Here is a 17,028-nt window from a genome sequence, read left to right on the forward strand (position 1 = left end):
GCCACCTTAGCAGTGTCAGCGTGCGCAGACGGAGCAAAACACTTCGGGTCAGTTTAGGTCCTCGGGTCCCTGCCACGCCAGCGGCATTTCCACACACCAGCACTGGACCTTAGCTTGCAAGGCAGGGAACCAGGTCGGAGCCATGGGCTGGGAAAATGGTCTCCAAAGCAAGTGTCAAGCTTTGCCTGCCCTTTGGAAGCAACCGCGCTGCTTGGAGACTTTATTCCATGAGGGCCATGAGGGAAGCACCAGCGTGGGGACTTTGTTAACGCATCATTCTCTAGTGCCAGCATCTTTGTTGTCAAAGCATGTTTCTGTAGCGCTGAGAAAACATTTAAATGTCTGAAGGCTGGAGAGGATGTGTCTAGCGTCCCCCTGCCTCGCTCTGCAACTCAAAGCAGCCTCCAGCCCCCCTTTCCCACCCCCAGCCAAATACCCCAGCCCTGACCCCGGGTACACAAGTGTTGCTGGCGAGCCTCCACCTTTCGGGTTTGGCAGCATTAAAGGTGGGAGATGAGTGGGGGTGGCGGAGAGGTGCAAGTCCCCAAGGCTTCAGGTGAATCCCGGGGATTTTCAGGGGATTGCACCCGCAGCTGGGTGCCGTGCCTCGCAGCAGAGCGTGGCAGACACAGAAGCGGAGTGTTTGTATTGCTGACGGATAATCTTTTAAGCTTTCAGATGCAGGCATGTCAACCCAAGTGTTGCCGTTGCCCGGGCGACGCGATGCATTAGCTCCCGGATGCTGTGTCTGATCGCATCAGGCTGGAATGGGATCACTGTTTGTTTGCGCTGCTCATCCCTGCAGGGGACGGGGGGAGTGGGAGAGGGCTGCCGAGCTGCGGGAGGGACACCCAGGAGCAGGGGGGACAACCTGCTCCAGGGCTGCGGGAGAAGCCGCGGGATGTGTGTGTCGGTGCAGGGAAGAACTGCTCTGTGTAGCTTTTGATGCCTGTTTGGTTTCAAAGGAAGATTTTCCCCTTAAGATCCCCTCTTGGGCTGGTGGAGGAGAGGAGCGTTGAAGGAGTTCGGTGCTGTTAATGGAAAATTCCCCATTTAGACAGGTTAGGGTGTTGAGACAACGTGGGGGAGCAGCGCTACGCTCATCGGATTGGGAAGGGGAGAGGGACAGACCCGAACCTCCTCGTGCCTGGGACTGGAAGGGGCAGAGCTGTGGCTGGGTGGGGGTGAGACACGGATGCCTGCGGGTCCAGGGACCGTTGGGTGTTTGCTCGGTCTGTGCTCAGCAGGAGGAATAACACCCGAGTGCAGCGGGAACGGTGCTAAAGACCAAACCCTGCACGGACAACCCGGTGCCCTCCGCGCTGTGAGCTACAAACAGGCCTGGCAAGAGCCGAAGTAGGAAAGGAAAAGCCACGTGTGGCTCCCAGATGCCCAGGGCAAGCTCCCTCAGCTGCTCCTGTGGCTTCTGGGACCCAGCACACTTCACCATGTGCCCCTTGAGGGTTTTCTTTGTTTAAGGGTTTTATTGCTTTAATCAGATCCCTGGCTAAGGCGATTCTAATGCCCGTACAGGATGAGTCATTCAAGAGCTGGTGAGCACGCTGGGAGGTCGGAGCATCTCCCCTTCTGTGGCTCTCGGGGATCCCCCCGGCCGGTATGGGCTCCACTCAGCATTTTGCTGCTGGCTTGGGAAGACTTTCTTGCAAGGGCAAAGCGGAGACCAAACTGCCGGGCGAGAGGTGCCTCCTTGTACAGGGAGGAGCATGGTATTGAATCTTTTCCATCACTGTTTGCTCTTTCCTGCTTTCCTTCTGTTTCTACCCTGCTTTTGCCTGGAGTTTCCAAGGATGCTGTAAGGCGCAGCCTGTGTTGGTACTCGTGGTTCAGTGCCCGGCAGCTCTGCCCTGGGCTCAGCTCCGATAACGAGCTCAGAAAAAGCCCCCTGCTTTTAAGTCAGCTCTTAAATTCACGAGGAACCCGGTGACTATGTGGCTCCTCTATTGTGCCGACAGAGCAGCGATGCCTTGGAGATGAGGATGTCCCCGGGGACCCCTGCAGATCCCCAGCAGGGGAAATTCGGGTTGGGGTGCTGCCAGCCCCAAAGAGCAGGAGCTGTGGGGCTGGGGGGGCCGTCCTGTGCATCGTCCAGCCCTCTCATCCTCCTCTCTCCCCTTCCCCGCAGGGCTCTGCCGTCCCTCGCAGCACAAGGTAAAATGAACAAGATGAAAAACTTCAAGCGGAGATTTTCACTCTCGGTTCCGCGGACGGAGACCATCGAGGAGTCCCTGACGGAGTTCACGGAGCAGTTCAACCAGCTCAACAACCGGAGGAATGAAGGTAGGGAACCCCCCCAGGCCCCTGCTGGGGCTGGTTGGGAGCATCCAGGGTCAGCGCTGCCAGCGAACATCTCCTCTCCAGCCCCCCCGGCCTTTCTGGGGGTGTGTTGACGTGTGGAAAGTTACTGCCCCTTTGTCTGTGTTGCTTTCCCCGTCTATCCAGCAGGATTAATAACACCTTGTCATTAAGTCTGGTCTGAAGAGAGATTTACGCTTGCATAAGGAAAGCCTTATAGGAGGGACAGGTATTTGCAGAAAACGGAGAGGAAAGACAGATCCGTGGTTAAGGAGGGAAGCGTGGGATCTCCTCCCACCTGCCCAAAAGGGACAGTGGTGTTTGAGCCCTCCCCGGGGCTACAGCCTGGCACTTCACCCAGCCAAAGGGGCTGTTGTCTCCGTTCAGGGGCTCGATGAACCATCCTTGGCTCCTGGTCCCAGGGAGGTTGAGGGTTAAGACCTGGGTGAGCCAAACGGGGCTCATCCCTTCTGCAAACAGAGCAGCGCCCGGCTGCAGGCTGGGGCAGGCTCCTGTCTCCTGGGCACGGCGAGGGGGAGGCGATGCTGGAGGCACGGACCAGGAGCAGATCACACCAAGGTGGCCCTGCGTGGGCAAGCGGGCAGAGCCGCTGACAGGCAGGCCCTTGGGAACCTGAGAAAGCGAGACTTGATTCATCCAGGGGTAAACTTGCTGCTGAGCCGCCCGGGGCGATCGCATTGTGCGTTTGCTGCTGCCTCCTACCAAAGCAGCTCGCTTTGCCACGGGCCAGCCCGTTCATGTGTCGGTGCCCTCGGCTCCGCTCGGGTCACGTTCAAGCTCTTTTTCCCCTCACCCTGCAGACACAATTGCTAGAAACTTTTGCTGGAAGCAGGGGCTGAGGCCATGATGTAATTGCCTGGCGCTCGCGTCTGCCCCAGCAGGGAGGGATGGTCCCTCTGCCAGCTAACCTGCTTGAAAGAAGAGATGCAGTAACCTAATTTAGAGCTGGCTTTTCCTCACTCCTGCAGCTCCTGACACTCTTCTTTATCCCTCCGGACACCCAGGCTGCCCTGAAGAGCATCCCTTCGCAGCCTCCATCCCCGCTCCCCGCCACCACACACCTCCCCTCACACCCTAGCAAGCAGCGAGGGCTATAATTAGACTTGAGCCCTTAATTAGATGTGCAGAAGCTGTGGGGATAAAATGGTGCAAGGCCAGGAAAGTCCTGGGCGCTGACAGCTGCTGCTGCTGCTGTTGCTTTCCTTGGGGGACCTGTGCTCCGGGCTGGCTGAGCCTGGGCTCGTTATCTGCGCCGTGCAAACCAAGGCTTTGTCGGGGAGGCGATTTCCCCATTCTTCTGCTTTAATGAAGTTTCGGTCACGGTTCTTCCTTTGCCCTTGAATGGCAAACCATGCAAGCAGCATCTGCCTGTCCCCCCCGGCTTTTGGTCTCACTCCGGAGGTAGCCAAGAATAAGAGCAAAGTCAGAGCAGTCCTGGGGCCAGGACCGAGGGTTTTCCCAGCCCTGTGGGTAGAGGCTGGACCAGTACTAGACCGTGACATGGTGTGATGGGAGATCCTCCTGCCTGGACCCGGCAATGCGTCAGGGGCTCGGGGTCTGCCAGCATCACCCCGGGGGTGCCCCGGTGCCGGGGTGCCGCACCAGTCAGTACCTCCCTCCCTGCCTGGATGCGGCACGTCCTGGGTCCCTGCTGCAGCTCTCCCTCCCTGGTGTCCCCTGCTCCCCGGTGCAGGGCTCCCGGTTTGCACCCGAGCCCTCTCCCACACAGGGCAGGCAAAACGCGCCGTCCCCACCACCCCGAGCCCACTCCCTCCTGCCCGAGATCTCGTGATTAAGTTTCCCATGGGGATTGTAAACAGCCCCGAGAAGTCACCTCCACCGTGCCCTTAATCTCCGTCTCCTGCAGGCTGCGGCTGTTGTTTATGAAGAGCCCTGACAGCCACATTTGTCCAAGGCATCTCTTTGGCCGTTTAATGAACCCCTCCTGGCTGGGAGCTCTTCGCCCGCAGCCCTGTGCCAGGAGGACTTGGCGGGGGCTCAGCAGAGGCAAGCTGGAGGCACCAGTGCCGGGGGGCAGACCTGGGGGGGAACACGAGCCCCAGCACCCCGGGGTGAGGAGGCATTTGGGCATGGTGTGGGAGTGGGATGCTTCAGATATGTAAGGGGACAGGATCGTTTTGGTGGCGCTGGAGGGGATGAGAAGGGGGTTTCTGTGCAAGTGGCTCTTCTGGAGGGTTTGGTGGTGATGTTTGGACCTCGTGGGGGCTGCCTGGTGTGGAGAGGGCTCTGACTTGAGTCCTCTCTGAGGTGTTATCTCCTCCATTTTATAGATGGAGAAATCAGGGTGCAGAGGGGCAAAATGACTTTGCTACCGTTATGCAGAAAGCTGGTGGCAGAGCTGAGACTAGAGCCATGGCAGTCCCTCTTGTGCTGCGTCTCTCCCCTGCGAAACAGGGAAGGTCTTTGCTTCAGGTTTCACCTTCCTTGCTCAGGATCTCTGAACGTGCCCCTGGGGCTGTCTCTGCCATCCACGGGGCAGGCAGGATCTCTGAACATGCCCCTGGGGCTGTCTCTGCCATCCGTGGGGCAGGCAGGATCTCTGAACGTGCCCCTGGGGCTGTCTCTGCCATCCGTGGGGCAGGCAGGATCTCTGAACGTGCCCCTAGGGCTGTCTCTGCCATCCATGGGGCAGGCAGGATCTCCTGGTGAGCGGATGACACATGACGGTTCAGGCGCTGGGATCTCTCGCTCCAGAAAAGCGTGCTAATCACAGCAGAGATCAGCACATCGTTTTTTCTTTCATCACCTCACACAGCTCCTCAGGGAATCGCTTGCAGTTTTTCTTTTCCCTCCAGCATCCGAAATCACAGGTTACCAGCATTCACAGGTCATGGCAGTCTGCAAACCCTACACTTGGGTGGCTGTGAGTGCCTCCACCTCCCCTTGGGGAGGAGGGTGATGCAGAGGCCAGAAGACCTGCTCATGAGATGTCCCAAAAGCAGAAGCAGAGCTGCTCTGACCCTGGCAACGGGACAGAGTAGGTAGAAACCTGCCTGGTGTGTTGGTGGCGCGGCGGGAAATCCCCAGCTCTGCCCTCTCCATCCCGGACCTCTCCCGACCTCACCCACAGAGGCTGATAAAACCAGGCCTGAGAGAAGCAGAGCTGGCAAATGGAAAAGCAAACAGCTTTCCAGCCTGGGCACATCCCGTCGTCCTGGGCAATGTCACCTTGATGGAGTCTGACGATGCAGAGAGGCAAAGGGGTGCCTGTGGTCGGAGCCTGACTTGGTCACAGCCTACCCTGGGGGGTCCCACGTCCCTCCACCCTGCCCTGCATCCCCCCCCGAGACTGCACAGCCTTTCCTCGGCCACGGCGGCTGCTCAGCAGCAGAGGTGGAGGGAAGCCCCTGAGTTAAGGAGAGCCCAGGCTGGGCTCTGTGCGGTATCTCATGTCCTTAACCACAGACAGCACCATCTCTGCATCCTCGGAGATGGGGAACCTTCTCCATGGCTTCTCCAGCCTCACATTAAGGGGCTCTTTCCTTTCTTCCTGGGCTTCCCCAGTCACACATTCCTCTCCATACTCCAGATTTGCCGAGGTATGAAGTCTTGGTGTCTCCCATTTGCTTTGGTAAGAGCCGGTGGCATTCAGCTCGTAGCCGTGACGAGGCTTTACCCCGAAGCAGCTCCTGCCTGGCCTGTCCTCTCAGGCCAAATAAGGTCTCAGTGGTCGGGCTGCGAAGGCTGCCTAATTCCCGGTTTGCGACGGCATAAATCAGAGCCAGATCTGGCCTTCAGAGCGCAAGGCCACGAAGAAGTGATGATGAGGGGGAGGAAGGAGGATGAATAATCCCAGATCGGAGTGCAGCCCTGCCTCCTGAGTGTAACAGAGCTCTGAGAGGAGAGTTCGCACTTAGCAAAGTAATTAAAAGTTATAAGTCAGGCAAGCAGTGAAGGGTTCTGGCCCCTTTCCTTGGGAGATCAAAGCTTGTTTTGGCAGAGACAGTGTTTAAATATATTTATAAAAAAAAGGCGGGAGGCTCGTCAAAGGCAGCCGCCGTGTCTGCGGTCTCACTTTAATTTGCTTTGATATCCCATGCAGCCTCATTATTTGCAGTGTCAGGGCTCACCGTAATCCACATGAAATGCCGAGCAGAATCAAACAGGCCCTCACACTTGCACGCCCACAGCTTGGCGTCTCCTCCCGCGAGCACCCAGCGAGGTCCTGCAAGCCCCGGGGCAACCCCAGGCCTGGGAGGGCATCTCGCGGGACCGGGTACCCCCGGGTGCTGCGGCAGGATGGACGGGCTGGCACAGCCCGCCTGTCTTCTCTGGCCCCAGGGCAGCCAAAACACTTTTCCCCTCATCTCTGCAAATCTTCTACGTATTTTTATGGGCTTTTCCCCATCCTGTGTTTGTTCACATCTTTCGCGTATCCCATTCCCCTTTGCACGCGCCACAGTGCCCAGGTTTCGTCTTCCTCTGGCTTTACACCTGATGCTCTTGTAGATGAGGAGAGACCGACCCTGACCTACCCAGTGGGCTGCTGGTTCAGACAGACGGGGCTGCTGGTTCGCAGCTTTTGGGGACAGGCTGCATCTTTTACCAAGCTTTTGGGCTTGTTTACCTATGGGAACCAGCACAAATTCACCCAAACTATCATTTAAAGTGGATTAGTTGAACTCCGTTCAGTCAGATTTTAAGTGGCCTTTCGTTTTCGGTTTGGTGTGGTTTTTTTTTTCAGATAAGTTGCTTAGGATGTGAGCAAGTTAAAAAGGATTTGATTCAGTTTAATTGATCCACGTTAATTTTATACCTGCAGTAAATGCAGGGTAAGTTGTCCTAACCGTTCCTGCGCAGACAGATGGCCAGAAAGGGACAGGGACCAGAGTCCCGCAGTGGTCCTGGGAGGAGGGGTGACTCTGTGCTTTGTTCTTGCCTGTCTGCCCAAAATCTCCTGGCACCGTTTCAGATGCTCCCGAGCCCAGTGACACGGGCTGAACCCGTCCCTTAGGTGCAGGCTGTCTACCGAGGACACCCTGTGTCCCTTATCTCGCCGGTCCCCTGGTCCTCTGGTGACCATGTCACGAAACCGCATCTTTTCCCAGGTCACTTGCCTGCCACCTCTCATCCGTCAGATGAGCGAACTGCAGCCAGGTCCCAGCCCTGCTCAGCGCCCCGTGAAAGCCGTGCCCTCCCTCGCCAGTCTTCAGCAATGAGATCATCGCTGGCTGCCTGAGCACGTCGGGATCGGCGCGCTGAGATCTGCGTTAGGCATTGCAGGGGATCGTCTCTGTGCAGCCCAGGGCTTGGCAAGGGGCAGGGCTCAGGTGGCTCAGTTCGGGGCATCACAGGTCCTCCCTGGGGAGTTTCCCTCCTGCAGAGTCCCACCTTGCTCTGGGGAGATAAAACTGCCTGGATGCATGGAGGACACCGGTGCGTTATGGCTGGGTCCTTGGGCCATGGAGGCCTTGGTGACTTGGAGGGTGGCTGCAAGGTTTAGATGAGAAGGGAGAGAGCTGTGTGGCCACCGGGAAGGGGACAAAACAGTCGTCCCTGCCTGGCCCCACACTTTTCAAAGGGAGATGCATCCCTTCCTTGGGGGGTGGTGCTCCTCCATCCCAGTTAGCGCTGCCTCCTTCTAAAGGGAGTGTAGCAATAGGACGAAGAGTAATGGTTTTAAACTGAAAGGGGGGAGATTTAGATGAGCTATTAAGGAGAAATTGTTTGCTGTGAGGGTGGCGAGCCCCTGGCCCAGGTTGCCCAGAGAAGCTGTGGCTGCCCCATCCCTGGAGGGGTTCAAGGCCAGGTTGGACGGGGCTTGGAGCAACCTGGGCTGGTGGGAGGTGTCCCTGCCCAGGGCAGGGGGTTGGAATTAGATGATCTTTAAGGTCCCTTCCAACCCCAACCATTCTGTAATTCTATGAAAAACGCCTTGGAAAAAGCATCCGTGTGAATCAGGGGAATCCACTTTGCTGGGGTCCAGGTGACCTGCCTTGAACTCGTGTTTTGCTGTACCGCTGTCTGGGTCGCTGTGTGCCAGAATATTCCTACCAACCAGGTGTTAATTACAGAGTGAGGAGGTTTAAGTGCAAGCCTCAAAGTGGAGACCAGAGGGAACTCAATGGCTTATTTTGTTCTGATTTCTTGCTCCTTTCAGGGTTTCTTGGGCTCGGTGTGGCTTCACACCTGGAGTCCCAAGAGAAGAGTTATTTTTCTGAGCTGCTTGGGTTTTCAAGGGAGCTTTTGTGCTTCTCGGGACTGTGTGTCTGGCTAAGCGCAGCAGGACGGGACAGCCTGGAGTGTTTTGTTTTGCAGTGAGTGACTTTGCAGCCGTTAATCCCAAACACCTTCTGAGAAATGGTCACATCCTGGGAGGAAAGTGCCCTGATGTCTGTTAGTTTTGGTGGTTCCTGCGGCAGATTCGGTACGTGTGCTCGTGAGCTCCCCAGAGGCAGGGCTGTCTTTCTGCTTTGCTTTTGGACAGACCCAGCACAGAGGGATCCAGAGCCACGGTCAGGCGCCCAGGTGTTCCTAAAGTGCAGATCGTGTTTTGTCTAATGTGAGGTCAGTGAAGATAAAGGGGGGGAAGTTAAGGTGAATACTCACCCGTGCAAAACCCCGTGGTGCTGCTGCAGAGGGGTGAGCTGCTGGGCAGCGCTGGATTGGGACGAGGGAGATCTGGGTGGCCTTGCGTGTGAAGCGGTTCCCCTCTCTGCGTCCCCCTCCCCGTCTGTCAAAAGAGACCTTCATTGCAGGGGGCTGCATGAGGGCGCTTTGGGGGTGCTGCTGAGCAGAGCTGTGTGGGTGACAATGCACCAGGAGCCTGGAGCAAAAAGCAGGTATTCCTTCTGCCTCCTGGATGCAGAGGTGGAAAAGGACTTTCCTGTGGCCCTGAAGCATCCCTGGACCTCCCTGCCCTGCTCTCACTCTCTTTTCTCCAAAGCAAGTGCCTTGGGGCTCGGCGCTTTTGCTGCCTCTCCAACAGCTCACTCTCCTGTCTCTTTGTCCTCAGACCTGGCTCAAGGACACCTGCAGCTGGGACACCTGGGCAGGGACTTCCGAGCAGACACCAGCCCCATCTCCCCCTCCGAGGTGGAAGGCCAGTCCCCCACGGCCGTGCGCTACCGCAACAACAACCAGCGCCGCTTCTCCATGGAGGCAAGTACTGCTGCAGGCTGGAGCGGGCAGAAGGGACGTGGCAAGTCTGGTTGTCACCCGTCCGCTGGCTGGAAGGGCCGATGTTTGATTCAGGGGGCTGAGACACGAGTGCTGGTGTCCTCTTGGGTGCACTCAACACGACTCCCGCGGTCCCTGACAAAGCCCGGTGCACATCCCCGTGCGCACACACCTCCCCTTTTCCTTGACCAAGTGTCCCACAGATGCTGCACCCGTTGCTTCGGCATTAATATCGACTCTGGTTAGAGAGCACTTCCCCTTGAATGTCTCCGTATAGTCCTCCTGTCATCAAATGCGTTCATCACCTGCTCTTCTGGCCCTCTCCGCAGGACGTCAGCAAGCGTCTCTCCCTGCCCATGGACATCCGCCTGCCGCCCGAGTTCTTGCAGAAGCTGCAGATGGAGAGCCCGGAGTTCCCCAAGCACCTCAGCAGGATGTCCCGACGGGCTTCCCTCGTAAGTCTGCCCCCGCCGCGGAGCAAGCGGTGCCGGGCACAACGTCTCGCATCGTGCATACAAGTCCCAGCCAGCAGATGCGTGTGCTGCTTGCCACCCACCCCTGCAGTCATGCCCTGCTGTGCCATCTCCCTGTGCCCCCTGTGTGTCATTGTTATGGTTTGAAGACCCAACAATTTATTGTCATTTAGACAACTATTCTCTCACCCGATGACCCCTCTGCACGTGGGAAGGGGAATTGGGGGAAAAACAAGGGAACACAAGGGCTGAAATAGAAACAGATTCAATAGAATAAGACTAGATAATTCACATTAATAACACTAAAAGAACTAGTACTGATCCTGATACCAATATAAAATATACAAGGATTATTCTAGTGGACAGCCCATTCTAGTGGACAGCTAATGTGGGACCCTGCAGGCACTGCAGCTTCGGGAGGAAGGGAAGGGCTCAGGGCTCTGGCACTGGAGTGAGGAGTTCTCAGGATCCCAGCCATTGAGGGGGAGAGAGGGAACTCCTCAGCAAACTCTCTAATTTCTATCGAACGTGACATTCATGGTATGAAATAACCCTGTTGGCAGCTTGGGTCAAGTGCCCGGGTCTCGCTCCTCCTCATCCCCACATCTGGTGAGCTCAAAAGCACTGAGACCTTGAAACCTGCACACCAGAGCTGGCTGTAAAGTAAATATTTTCACAACTTCAGGCACTAGAGTCTTCTAGCAGTGCATTTTCCCAAGCGTTAGAAGAGACCTTACTGAAAAGTAAAATTACTGAAAGAGAAATGAATCCTGTCGCTCAAACCAGGGCAGTCACACACACGCCCCTGCCCATGGGGATCCCTTTCCGCACCCTCCCAGCCGCGCACATTCCCCCCGCCACGCACGGACGCGTCTCTTCCCCCGTGTCACTCCCCAACGTGCACATCTGCGGCACATCTGCGCGCTGCAAATCCCCTGCGCTCCTTCCCTCACCTCCGCACGTACCTGCCGTTCCCCTTGGCCAGGCTCCTTCCAAACGGGAGGAGGTGGAAAACCCTCCCACGGCTCAGCAAGCGCTGGAGCCTCTGCTAGTTGAAATGCAAATGCCGATAAATAATGAATTAGCCTTCGCGTTCGTATTGGCATTTCGGTTTCTCTGCTGCAGAGCATAAGCATGTGTGGGAGCAAAAACCCAGCGCCCTGTTGACAAAAGGGCAAGCGTGTGTCCTGCTGCCTGGGAGTGCTCAGCGCCGTGAAGATGCAACAGCGAGGGCTTGGCAGGCGTCCTTGGATGGGGCATGCCTCTCCAGAGGGAGGGAGGAGGAAAGGAGAGCCCGCATTTAGCTGCTTGTTCTGTATAATCAATAAAATAGACACAGCCCGAGCGACATTAATATTCATGGTGCCCTCCATGAATAAGGCGTGCTCCTGCGAAAGGCGCAGGGCGGTTCCGGGGGGTGTTACAGCATCTTGGATTGCAGCAGCCGCCTCATTCCCCTGTGCAGGACATGTCTCTTCCCAGGTTACGCAGAGGGTCTGGGGAAGCCAAAACGGAGTGAAATACCATCAGAGAGAGGTGGGGGTCGGTCTCTTCTCCCAAGGAACAGGCGATAAGACAAGAGGAAATGGCCTCAAGTTGCACCAAGGGAGGTTTAGGTTGGATATTAGGAAAAAAATTTACACTGAAAGGGTTATTAAGCATCGGAACAGGCTGCCCAGGGAAGTGGTTGCGGCACCATCCCTGGAGGTGTTTAAAAGAAGGAGGAGACACAGTGCTTAGAGATACGGTTTAGTGATGGTTTTTGTCAGAGTTGGGTTGATGGTTGGACTCGATGATCTGAAAGGTCCCTTCCAACCCAGGCGACTCTATGATTCTATCATGTTCCCCTGGGATTTGCCAGTCCAAATCCCACCTGCGTGAGCAGGAAGGCAGCTTCCCCGCGGCGTGTTTGGCCTGTGAGAGCGTGGTGGTCTGGTCAACGCCTGTTGGAAGGAAAAAGCCTCCCCGTGGGGCAGATGTGGGGAGCAGGGGAGGCTGCAGGAGCACCCCAGCCCTGGGGCCACTGGTTCTCCAGGCAGAGACTGGGGGGTTCCTGCAGTGTCCCCCCCGCAGGGGACCCTTTCCCTGCACAGCCTTGACTTCGCTGCTGACTGACAGCTGTCCATCCAGCTCCATCTGCTGATGGCAAGTGGCATGGCACGACCCCAGGGCATGAGCCCACGACATTAGCCCATGGCATTATCCCATGGCATGAGCCCATGGCATGAGCCCACCGCATTAGCCCATGGCACGAGCCCGTGGCATGAGCCCGTGGCATGCCTGGCGGGGCTTCAGCTGGGCTGGAGACAGAGCTGACTGCTGGCCTGGGACTACGCCGATGCAAATGTATTTTGGGGGAGAATGACACCGGCAATGGTTTGCCCTGCACCCCGCTGTGCTGGGAGCCATCCCCTGCCCTGGCAGATAATCCAGACTAACCGGAGGTGTCCCTGTCCCCACAGAAAACTGCAATTCCAGGGGTCTGCTGGGAGTGACATCTGAACCTGTGGCCTTGCAGGGAGTTGCCCTTCTTTCACTGGGTACAGGAGGGCAGCTCTCAGCAATACGTTAAAGAGTTACTGTTCCAAATGGGAAAATGTCCCTTTCACGCTTGGTTTGAGCAGCACGCAGAGCACTGAAGGGAGTCACAGCAAAGCCCAGCACGTAGGAAAGCACTCGAGAAAAGGGCTGGGCATTGGGGGGCAGGATCCCAAGAGGCTTCTCCCATGGAAAGGGCATCAGCAAAGCCCAGCTCCTGGTCGCCTCGGCCGCTGTCGGGGTGGTGGGGAGAGGAGCCGGGAGGCGGGGGGTGGCAGCGGGATGGGGGTGCAGGCTGCGGCCGCCCCACGGCACGGCGGGCAGGTGCCATCCATCTCGCTTCAGCAGCCAGTCGGTCGTGGAGGTTTTCTGCACGGCTTCTCCAGGAAAGTAATGGATTTGTGTACTTTGATCAGCTGGGCTGCTGCGTGCAAACACCTGCCTTGACTGATTGCCCCCAAAGCTGTTCCTGTCCAGTGTCCTTGACCTGGAACGCGAAGCTGTCCCTGGATGAGATCCCTCCCAGTGATGTTTTCCTTTCTCTCTTACAGTCAGATATTGGGTTTGGGAAGCTGGAAACCTATGTTAAACTGGACAAACTGGGAGAGGTGAGTAGACTATGAAACCTCTGTAAGGATTTAAATTAAGTTAAAAGGGCAGCTTGAAGTGCAAAAAGGGCAGACTGTAGCCAAATTTCTTCAAAATCTAGCAATTTTTAGACCAAGTCTTTCTGTGGTCTTCAAACTTGGCCCTGTAGCTTCAAATGATCCTTCCTCCAAACGTTATGGAGTGTATCGGTGTTGTGCCACCCTGGTAAATGGTCTACATGGCCATAGCTTGTATTTTCTCTCTCCCCACCCAGGGCACTTACGCCACTGTCTTCAAGGGACGCAGCAAGCTGACCGAAAACCTCGTTGCCCTGAAGGAAATCCGCCTGGAGCACGAGGAAGGGGCACCTTGCACGGCCATACGGGAAGGTGAGGGCAGGAGGGGCTTTTCCCCGCCACAGCCCTCGTGAGCGATGCTGGGTTGCAGAGGGGTTCGGGACGGCTGGTGGAGGGGGACATCTCCTCCTGCAGTCACGCAGAGACCCAGGTCCTGCCCCAACCTGCCATCTCCTCTCCTCGCAGTGTCGCTGCTGAAGAACCTGAAGCACGCCAACATCGTCACCCTGCACGACATCATCCACACGGAGCGGTCCCTCACCCTCGTCTTCGAGTACCTGGTGGGTCTCGGGGGGGCTTTTCTGCGGGAACGTGGGGGGGGGGGGGGGCTGCCCTTCTGCGGGTGGGTGATGGGGGCTGAGGGAGGGACAGGCTGAGCTGTGCTTCCCGTTGCAGGACAACGACCTCAAGCAGTACCTCGATAACTGCGGGAACCTGATGAGCGTGCACAACGTGAAGGTGAGGTGGTGCTGGGACCCCGTACCCCTGCCTCTCCCCAAACACGGGGTGCTCACCCTGAGCTCAGTCCAGGGCCTTGCAGGGCTGGGTGAGGCTGGACACCCCTTCTCTCTTCAGTTCAGCCTTCTTACTCTTCTTTGACCTTTTTCAGCCCATTCCGATGCTCCACCAGCATTTCTCCAGTTGCTGCCACCCTAAATAAAATTACTGTGCATGCAGGCTTTGTTCATCCCCTTTTCTGGATTGCTGGTGGTGGGCCTGAACGCTTGTTTACAGTGTGTCCTACCCCAGGCCAGTTTCGAGGGGTCTTTCCAGGGCAGGAGTTTGAGAGCCCTTGAGGCGGACTCACCTTTGGTGCCCGTGTCCCCGTGCTAAATGCGATCCCCTTCTCCTCCCCACAGATCTTCATGTTCCAGCTGCTGCGTGGTCTGGCTTACTGTCATGGGAGAAAGATCCTGCACCGAGACCTCAAACCCCAGAACCTGCTCATCAACGAGCGAGGAGAGCTCAAGCTGGCTGACTTCGGTAGGTGGCTCTCTCTGGGGCAGATGCAGCACTGCCAGGAGGTGCAGCCCGGCGCAGCTCCTCGATGCCCACCCCTTTCGTCCTCAGGACTCGCCAGAGCCAAGTCAGTCCCTACGAAAACGTATTCCAATGAAGTGGTCACGCTGTGGTACCGGCCCCCCGACGTCCTGCTGGGATCTACCGAATACTCCACGCCCATCGACATGTGGTGAGCCGCGGCTCCAAACCGAGCTTCCTGGGGTCTCCGAGGTGGTGGGTCGGGCGTTTCCATCTGTCTGCCTGTGCAGCTCCGTATGTGCCCACAGTGTTGGTTACACCAGGGGGTGGTGGTCTCTCCCAGACGCCCTGCTGTTCTCCGTGTCCCCTGGAGCTCAGGGTCTTTGAAGCATGATCTCCACACCAGGGGTGAATGGTTACCTGCAGCAGAGAAGGGACACAGCTCCTGGAGCTCTCCAGGAACCTCAGCCCTGGCCAAGGGGTGGTGGGGCATCCACGGGGCTTCTCCCCCCGCTAATCCCAGAGCCTCTGCTGCTGTTGTAGGGGCGTGGGGTGCATCCACTACGAGATGGTCACCGGGCGGCCCATGTTCCCCGGCTCCACGGTGAAAGAAGAGCTGCATTTGATCTTCAGGCTGCTGGGTGAGAGCCCTCTGCTGTCTCCCCGGTCCCCACGCGAGGGCAGTGCCTGACTGCAGGAGCGCTGGCGCGGCGCAGCCTGGGGAGCCCGGGGGGAGCCCGGGGGGAGCCCGTGGGCTGGCAGCGCGGGCAGGGGCTGCCCACAGCCCCCCTCCAGGCTCGCAGGCAGCAGAGGCGTGGGGGCGAGGGGGCTCCGCGGGGTGCTGGGGAGATCCGTGCCCGCTCTCCTGGGCAGGGCTCGCAGGCGTCAGGCCCTTCTCCCCGCACCAAACACCCGTGACAGGTTTCTCCCTCTCCCCCCGCTTCCAGGCACCCCAACGGAAGACACCTGGCCTGGAATAACATCCAACGAGGAGTTTAAGGCTTACAATTTCACGCAGTACCGAGCCCAGCCGTTAATAAATCACGCCCCAAGGTACCTCCTTGAGCAGGGACACGTAAGGCATGGTGGGCTTGCGCTGGTTGTAAAGGGGAGCCTGGGGGGACCAGTTTCATTTCTTCCTTGTGGTGCCGGCAGCTTCTGAACGCAGCTGTGCACGGGAAGTCCCAGCTGCCACCTGTCCCTTGCATTGACTATTGCAATGTCTCCTGGCTGCAATAATGCTCCGTTTTTCATTTCCCCCTCCTCTCAGGCTGGACTCAGAAGGCATCGACTTGCTGATGAATCTCCTTCTGGTGAGTGGCAGAGCCGTCCAGGTGGATTTGCTGAAGCGAAGGTACTCTGACTGCCCTCCCGCTCATTTTGGAGGCAGGCAGGAGAGGAGCTGTGACTGCAGAATGAGTCATGGCCCTACAGCTGTGGCCTTGTAGATGCTACCCCAGACCAGCTCCACCATCCTTCACTGCTGGCTGCATTCTGTCTCTTCTTCTTCTCCTAATATGAGAGCCTACAGAGAAGTATTCTTACAAGTGATAAAATATTTCCTTATGCTGAATGTGTGGGTGTGGAAGAAGAGGGAAATGTAGCTTATTCTATTTGTTAAATTTAGAGAGAGATCTACACTTCACCCTGTGTCATCTCACACACAAGTGGGAGGACACAAACCTGATGATCCGTAAGGTACGACGTGGCCAGTGCACTCCAATGGTCACACAGTGTGTGCTGTCCCTGCGCACGTGCAGATGGCACTGGGAATTTTGGAACTACCTGCACACCCCCATGGTGTGCACGGCATTTGGACACGCTGTCACCCACGCAGCATATGAAATTCCTCGGGCACTTAGGTGTGCACAGATGTGCGCACACCCTGCGCGTTGCTGCTGTGCCGTCTGGCACGTGCAGACTGTGTGTTAATTGCCTTTCTCTGGGGCTTTGTGCAGTACGAAGCCAAGGGCCGGATTTCGGCGGAGGCAGCCCTGCGGCACCCTTACTTCAAGAGCCTGGGCGAGCGGGTGCATCTCCTGCCCGACAGTAAGTGCACGGGGTCCCTCTTGCCTGGGGGATGCGGAGCCAAGAGCTTCCACGCAGCCCGAGGGTGGTGGTCTGCGGCCGGGTCTCTTCAGACGCCTCTTGTATTTGCTTGCTCAGAGGTGCTCCTGCAGCAGAGTGGGGTGGGAGCTTGGTGGCTGCGAGGGCAAGAAGCAGTTTGGGTAGGAGCACGTAGAGGTGGAGTGTGAGAGAAAAGCTCTGACGAGGTGCAGTGCTGCACTCGGGCACTGCCGTCCCTCCTGGCTCCGGGTTTGCAGACCACTGACCCCTCTCTCTCTGCCGCCTCTGCCTAGATGCCTCCATCTTCTCCCTGAAGGAGATCCAGCTTCAGAAGGACCCTGGCTACCGAGCCTCAGCCTTTCAGCAGTCAGGTAGGACTGGGGAAAATCCTGCTGACCTCTCTCAGATGGTGCCACGGGCTGCGCTGGCACTGGGATTACTCCCAGTGGGTCCCACGTAGGAAAAAGCCGAATCTTATCCCTGCTCCCTGCCTTAGCCCACAAATTACCCTTGGAACATCCTTGCTTGTCACCTACCAAAGTGACATCTAG

General features: G+C 57.3%; 1 protein-coding gene across 3 annotated transcripts in view; it reads left to right on the forward strand.

The window, feature by feature from the left end:
* CDK18 (cyclin dependent kinase 18) overlaps nt 1-17,028 on the forward strand; it is a 41,330-nt gene that overhangs the window by 19,235 nt on the left and 5,067 nt on the right. Inside the window, exons 2-16 of one of the 3 annotated variants that reach the window (XM_054181059.1) lie at nt 1,534-1,727; nt 2,144-2,298; nt 9,311-9,456; nt 9,804-9,929; nt 13,037-13,093; nt 13,348-13,462; nt 13,616-13,710; nt 13,826-13,888; nt 14,290-14,413; nt 14,501-14,621; nt 14,954-15,051; nt 15,358-15,463; nt 15,681-15,723; nt 16,369-16,459; nt 16,771-16,848. In XM_054181059.1, coding sequence (XP_054037034.1) covers nt 1,618-1,727; nt 2,144-2,298; nt 9,311-9,456; nt 9,804-9,929; nt 13,037-13,093; nt 13,348-13,462; nt 13,616-13,710; nt 13,826-13,888; nt 14,290-14,413; nt 14,501-14,621; nt 14,954-15,051; nt 15,358-15,463; nt 15,681-15,723; nt 16,369-16,459; nt 16,771-16,848 — 1,528 coding nt within the window. In that variant the 5' untranslated portion in view covers nt 1,534-1,617. Of the gene's footprint in view, nt 1-1,533; nt 1,728-2,143; nt 2,299-9,310; nt 9,457-9,803; nt 9,930-13,036; nt 13,094-13,347; nt 13,463-13,615; nt 13,711-13,825; nt 13,889-14,289; nt 14,414-14,500; nt 14,622-14,953; nt 15,052-15,357; nt 15,464-15,680; nt 15,765-16,368; nt 16,460-16,770; nt 16,849-17,028 lie in introns of all 3 variants that reach the window. The other 2 variants (XM_054181062.1, XM_054181060.1) reach the window with 2 other exon arrangements.

The sequence above is a fragment of the Rissa tridactyla genome, chromosome 21, assembly GCF_028500815.1.
Source record: "Rissa tridactyla isolate bRisTri1 chromosome 21, bRisTri1.patW.cur.20221130, whole genome shotgun sequence".
NCBI classification, from domain to species: Eukaryota; Metazoa; Chordata; class Aves; order Charadriiformes; family Laridae; genus Rissa; species Rissa tridactyla.